The sequence below is a fragment of the Pocillopora damicornis genome, chromosome 12 (genome assembly GCF_964200805.1).
Source record: "Pocillopora damicornis chromosome 12, jaPocDami1.2, whole genome shotgun sequence".
Classification (NCBI taxonomy): domain Eukaryota; kingdom Metazoa; phylum Cnidaria; class Anthozoa; order Scleractinia; family Pocilloporidae; genus Pocillopora; species Pocillopora damicornis.
Window position 1 is genome coordinate 20445168 of NC_142681.1, and position 7452 is coordinate 20452619.

The window sequence follows — 7452 nt, forward strand, 5'->3', positions numbered from 1 at the left end:
GTCCACACCAGCCCATGGGTTGCCACAAACAGACCTGCAACACCGAAAAGTATTTTTATTCGATGTTTGTTTGTAGATGGTTTGAATCTCATTTAAAATTTGCATTTAATTTAAGTCACGTGCTCGGCAACAGACTACTGTTTGCTTAACAACAACATGGCGGCTAAAACGTCACGAACCACACAATTAGCACTCAGTGACAGACACACGAGAACGTTAATGTGTAAGATTTCCAAGTTACTCTGAGCACTTGTTGAGTCTTATCAAGACCATGCTGCTGTTTACGATGAAATTGTGACAATTTTAAATCAGTTATAAATCGTTTTTGATTCGTAGCCGAACAGATGAATTAATAATGGCTAGGAATGGGAAAGTTCATCCGGTGATCTCGGCAAACAACGACCAAGATTACCGTCGTGAGTGCGTGGAGTTGAAAGGGATGAATCATGTAACGAAGTCGAGGAAAAGAACTTCGACAGCTTCAAGTGAAAACTGGCAGAAAGTTTCCAAAGAGGTCATGGCATTTTCGCGGTGGAAAGGTTACACACGCTCTATGAGATCACTGGCTGGGGAGAAAAACTCTTCCGCATTGAATAATAACAATCGAGCTACGCGAGTTTACTCGAGATCAAGTTCGTACAAGGAAAGAGAAATGAACTGTGTATTGGATAGTGATGTCGAGGATTTAGGAAATGAGCGACTTTCCATGTATGATACAAATGCTTATATGAAACCAATGCCTGCTGTAAATCAAGGCGAACCCACACATCCTTCGATCGCAGCCAGCAGAGCATTGATCATCTACTTCGCCAAACTGGCCAAGCAAAGCATTGAGACGGAACAAGAGCTTGATTTTGAGTTTATAGAAGGACTGCTTGGTGAAGGAGCTGACATAAACTTTACTGATAGGCACGGACAGAGTGTTATGCATGAAGTTGCTCGAATCTGGCACGTGGATGTTGCCAGGTTTGTTTTGGAAAATGGCGGAGACGTAAACAAAACAGACGAGTTTGGACGGACGCCACTACATATTGCTGCATCAATTGATTATCCTGAAATGGTAGAGTTTCTAGTTACCAGCAAAGGTTAGTTTTATGAGCGTGATTATTACCTTACCTCATTTAAGTCAACTCTATTTAGAGTCTATGTATTTCATATCCTCTTTTTGTATTCCAGATCCCACACTAATGAGAGCATTACGATCCTTATCGTTAAGTGCTTTGATTTTTTATATTAAATTTCCATTTTTGATGCAATCGATTCAATCGCTGAATATTAGTTTTATGAAATATAAATAGCTCCTCTTGTCACATTTACCATACTTATACTGTAATAGACACAAACTATAACTATGAGCTAAATTACCGATTTAAATGTTTTATGTACCAAAGTGAAATTGTCCAAAGCAAAATTGCCTACTGATTGATTCATGGAAAACTTATATTCAGAGGAGCCCATATCAAACAGATATACACCATCTGAAGAATACACAATTCGTAGAAAAAAACAATTTACTCCTTATTTTCAGTGAACAAAGCCTCTGTTTACCGACACCCTTGAAGTAAACCTTAGTAAGGATTCTATGGGTTGCCATTGTGCATGGCTCAAAGTAGTGTCCATTTTAACATTATACCAATCACCCAATTATTCTCATTATCAAACTTTCAAAATGCTTTGTTTGTTACCTTGGAAATGCTATCAAAGAAATGGAGAGACGCTGTTTTGACACTTAAGGTTGCTATAGCAAATCTGTAGAAAATCTGATTGTAGTTCAGAACCACCTTACATTTTCCATTTTCCGCAGTTCAAATATATGACTTTCATATATTCTTAACCGTCTATTCATCACTTCACGGGTTTATTTAGAACCACCATCATGACCAGCTCCCAGTTGGCTTGTTGGCTCAGTTGGTAGAGCGCTGCACCGGTATCGCAGAGGTCATGGGTTCAAATCCCGTACAGGCCTGAATTTTTTTCATGCCATATTTTCACTACTGCCTAAGTAGTGCACATCACTGCGAGGGTCACTTTCATTCACGTCTTTATCCGCAGTTCAAATATATGACTTTCATATATTCTTAACTGCTTTATATATTGTTTAGAATTTATTAGACATTGATTGATATCATTTTCAAGAAAACACAAAATAGTGTGGTAGTATTGATCCATTTAATGATTTTTCTTGAAGAAAAATAGCTGAACCATTTCCGCCATTGCATATTCAATTCAAGTTTTATAGCATCCCTTTTGTGCACTTTTTCCAATAGCTGATCTGCATGCCATCACATTTGGAGAGTTACAAACACCCACTCACTATGCTGCTAAAAATGATGCATCTAAAGCACTGAGGATGCTTCTTAAGCTGGGAGGCAGGATGGATGATACAGACTACAAAAGACGCACTCCTCTGCTTGTAGCAGCTGAGTTAGGTATGATTTGAACTTAATCCTATTGGTTCCTTTAATCCAGGAGTGATTAACAAGTAAATTCTCCCTATAGTATTAATACATTATCCAGTAAACAGGTGATGAGAACACTCAAATTCATCAGGTAGTGGTTGTTATCTTGATCTTACACCAAATTATTGTAACTAATTTACAAGGAAATGTGTAAAAGTTGGAAGGGAGAATTAACAATCAGATCTTGGAAGTTGAAGGGTTCTTGGTGATTCAGAGTGGTAAAGTCCATTGAAATGCATCATTCTTGTTTCCTGTAGTGTAGCTAAGCAACTATTTTGCTTGAACTCTTAGTTTTATTTTGTTTGAGGGGGTTTAATTTATTAGTAACTTAAGTAATTTAAGTAATTGTTCCTGAAAAGCCCCATTGGGGAGGTAACAATAAAGTATGTATGTTGAAAGTTGTTCCATACAAGATAGGTGTATTTTCTGAAAACACAAACTCTTGCCTCAGACAGTTGGACTTATTCTGTATAGCTCCGTTTCCAAGTTAATAACTCATAAAGCTTGATCAACTATTTCCCCTTTGAAATTGTCATTGGTAAATTTCCGTGGTTTTTCTTTCTTAGGCTCAAGATTTCTTAGGTGGCAAATATTTATTTGTACCCTATATGTATTTTTCTTCGAAAATAACTTTTTACTTCAAAAGACAGTGTCACTTTTTTACTGTGGTCTTCACAATTATTCAGAGATTCAGATTTGTCTAACATGAGTGTGGCCGTGAAGGTGTATAAATTCCTTCTTTGTGTTTCAGATCGATCAGAAACAGCCAAATATTTAATAGATCAAGGCGCAGCTGCTGGTGTTCAAGACAGTGCAGGCAGCTCAGTTATGTCTTTCATGATCTCCAAAATGCCTCCTGTCGCAAAAGAAGCCTTGGATCAGTTTCACACAACAGACCGGGGTAACCGCCGGCAGTACTTCTACCTGAATCATCTGGAACCTTATCTGCCGGACGAAAACGGTGCATACGTTTCTTGCGCTAGATCACCGCTTCACTGTGTGGTATATTACAAACAAATGGAACTTATAATGCACCCAGTTTTCAAACGGCTTCTTGATGTAAAGTGGGACCAATTTGGCTGGCGTGGAACAATAAAGAACATTTTTGTGCACGCGTTTTTCGTGTTAGTATGGACAGCGCTAGGTGTGACTCTTCATTTCGGAGCCGATTCGAATACGGACTATTACAAACCTCCCAGAGATTATATATGGCGGATTGTTCTGGAGAGCTTAGCTTGTTGCATGACTCTGTACTTTATTTGCCAGGAGTTTCTGGAGATCAGTGCTTCGAAGAAATTACACCGAAACTGGAAAAGATGGAGGATCGATGAGCTTGAGAAAGACCTACAGTTTTCTCATCCGCGTTGGCCAGAAGAGAGAAAGTACCTTGAAATGGAACGCAACGACATCTTAGATTCAGGAATTTCTTACTTTAATGACGCTTGGAATTACTTTGATTGGGTGACATATGGCTGGATTCTGGGAATAATTGTGACTCGTATTTTTGCTGTTGTGTTAGCCAGCGATGTAGCTCGCTCCCTTCATCCAAAAGTGTTCGCTATTGCACTGATTTTCATCTGGCTTCGACTGATGAAAGTTTTCCGCGGTTTCATTACACTGGGACCATTCATTGTTATGATCGGACATATCATTGATGATACTCTTAAGTTTGGCTTCCTTTATTTTATATTATATGTACCTTATGTCTGTGCGTTTTGGATGACATTCGGAGGCGCAGAGAACGCTGCAGTTATGAGAGCCAACGGGTTGGACGGTGACGGATGGGAGAACTTTAACGATCTTATGTATTCCGTGTGGCAGTTGACAGTTGTAGGGAATTACCCCTGGGATTCCCTGCTCGTGGTAGACCGGTTAATGGCGCAGATTCTCTGCGGAACTTACCTAGCAGTGTCAGCTATTGTGATGATAAATCTTTTCATTGCGCTGATGTCGGACACGTTTCAGCGTGTTTATGACAACGCCAAAGCGAACGCAGCCATGCAGCGCGCAAGCACCATACTGACTATGGAAGAGAATATGGGAGAAAAGACTCGGGAAAGATACAGGAGACTGATTCATGAGAGATTCTCTCCTGAGGTGAGACATAAAGATCATATTCTTCCAAAGTTAGTCTCATTCGCAGGCTTTGTACGGTCCAGAGACTAGAGTAATGCAGACATTCCATTTTATCAAGCCTTATTTTGACGCCAAAGAGAGATTCGCGCATGTTTAATAATTGTGGTGTTTACAAATATGTTAAAGATTGTTTTGAAAGTATAAAATGATTTATGAGGAAGCGCAGGGAGAACTAAGAATCTTTTACAAATTCGCACCGGAGTTGGCGTCCATGCCTGGACGCGCACTTGTTTAGATAGCTCACATGCGCTGTATTCTCCGTTGAAGTAGGAATAATTAAGATGTGAGAATTTTGGTTCAGCTCAACTGTAACCTGAATGGGAATTGTCAGAGTTACCAAAAAACTCACTCAGGTGGTGTACGTGGAGTGAAGTCTGCATTGAAATCCGTTAGATCAGAATAGGGCTTTCCGCGCTCGTTCGCTCTCTTTTGCTCTCTTCCGCGCTCTTCGGGCCTTCAGCCCTATTCTTTTCTCTTGAATCCAATGTTGCTGCAGTTGATTATTCCCCTTCAAATGAAGCCGCTTTTTACTTTTTCTATCTAATACCTTTTGTTACTTTTAATGATTTTATAATAACACTCATTCTTATCTGTTTAAAATATATTTACTCATTAGGAAATGTATTATGATGATGACTCCACCCAGCCTGGTTCTGGTGAGTTGGAACGAATGACGCATCAAATCAAAGACGTGGTTGATGAAGTGTTCGAAATGCTACAACCGATGAACCGCAACGGATCAGGAAAGACGGCAGATAAAAGCACCAAACGAGAGATTGAACGGTAAAGGATAAAATACTTTTATTGTTTGGGAAGTCACTGACTGGCAGAAAAGTACTTTGGGGAAAAATGCATTTGAACATTACATAGGTGGCTTATACTTCTAAATTTTAAGACAGTATCAACTTTGAAACAGTCCTCGAGTAATGTTTAGCAACGAAAGTAGTGTTTTTCATCCGTTACTTACCAAAAAGAAATTTCAACTTAAATACGTTACACTTGTTTCTGTAGCGTAAAGTAGCTCACGAAGTATTCCATAGTCCATTTGGGCTGGGCGGACACATTTTGTCGAAGGATATGAAGAATGTCCCAAAGATTTGTTTCGTCGAAATCCAACAGGAAGGCTTCTGCTGATGATGTTTATTAATCGGCTATATCTTGAACCCTTAAATCTCAGGAGTGATATCGATTCACATGTAACTTCTCCCCAGTATACCCATACATTACCCAGCAAACAGATGACGAGATAACTCAAACTTATCAGATAGACGTTGATATTTTGATTTTACGCCAGATTCTTGAAACTATTTTACAAGGAAATATATAGCAGCTAGAGGGGATAGTTAACAATCAGATCTTGGGAGTTAACTGGTTAATCATGTCTCTGTTGTATATGACTAATTCGTTTTCTTTGTTTTGTTCTCCTTGTATCAAGCTTGCGATCTGACCTCGCAGAAGTTTCCAACCGACATGAGCAGACTGTGAAAGAGATGAGAAACGAAGTGGCAGAGATGAAAGCTTTGTTGATTCGTGTTTTGGAGCGAGGGTCAGTACCGTCACTACCATCTGTCCGATCTCTTCACGATCAAACTCAAATTCCTGAACGCCACTCCCCAAACGAGGCACGAAATCCTTCGAAAAGGTCAGCGAGTAATCGTTCGCACCGAAAACGGCATCGACGGAAGCATAGCTTTCCGAGTGATGACGAAGTTGATCACGGGGATTACCAAGGATTGCCACTGACCGATGACATTGGAGGCGATGCGAATGAGTTGCCTAGTGTGCGGGTGTTGACTACGCGCGCTACAGCTCGTAAACAGCAAAGAGACGAAAAAGATCACGGCTGAACAAACAAAGTAAAATAAAGATAAACCGCACGTTAGCTAAAACTGGAGACAAAAACATCAATATTCACAAATGACAGACAAATATGGGGAAATTCTTATTTAATCCGAGTTGCAGCACAAATATGGAATAGAACCAAGCGAGTGCAGTGTTTGACCCCGCGGCATAAAAATGTCGTACCTCGACAATCCGGCCTTTTCCAGTTGAGTGTTTCTTCATAGTTTTTCGTGTAATTTCGGGAATTGTTTACTCCTTATCAAGAGAGATCCTTTAACTAAAGCCATGTTATATGAAATATCCGCTCAACCAATCGGTTCCGTCGAAAACGCATTTCGTAACTGAGTTGTCGGTGAAAAGTGACTTGTACGAGAATGGTCAACATTTATGTTAAAACCAAAATGACATTTTTTTAACGGATGTATAGTTTTGTAAAAGCACGAGAGGCTTTTTAAACAATGGATGTATTTTTATAAAATAGGAAGAAAGTTGTCAACTTACTCTATTTTTCGGTATCATATATAGTATATAGTGGGAAGAATATAAAAATAAATTGCTTAAACCTGATCAGCAGTATGCCTACGATACTACTTTGAGAGAAAAGAAGGACTCAGGGGTCTACTCTTGTAAAAATATATCAATCTCGGGCGCAAGGCCTGCTAAAAAGCTTAGGTGCCTTGGTCATTTGTGATCATACTAGGAAAACCGACAAAAAATTGTAACACCAATTTAACAGTTTTTCTTTGGAATGAGATAACAGCGCACCTCAAAATAACTCGCACTATCTTGTGATAGAAGAAAGGGTGTGTGATATAAAAATTGAATGAAGGGGTAAGTTTCTAAAGAAACTGTGGTGCTGCGTCGGTGGGAGAGTATAGCAGGTAATTTAGTGTTAACAACTGGGTTGAAAACGTAAATTAGCCACCGTAAAGAGTAAAAAAGCTGACGTTTCGAGCGTTAGCCCTTCGCAATCGCTCTGACGAAGGGCTAACGCTCGAAACGTCAGCTTTTTTAC

General features: G+C 39.5%; 1 protein-coding gene across 1 annotated transcript; it reads left to right on the plus strand.

Moving 5' to 3' along the window:
* The first annotated feature begins 136 nt into the window (after positions 1–136).
* On the plus strand, positions 137–7010 carry LOC113669506 (uncharacterized). Its single transcript, XM_027185555.2, has 5 exons — positions 137–1085; positions 2268–2429; positions 3211–4556; positions 5212–5378; positions 6031–7010. The coding sequence occupies exons 1-5, from the start codon at positions 356–358 to the stop codon at positions 6440–6442; spliced, it is 2817 nt and encodes a 938-aa protein (XP_027041356.2). The 5' UTR covers positions 137–355; the 3' UTR covers positions 6443–7010.
* Positions 7011–7452: the final 442 nt, after the last annotated feature.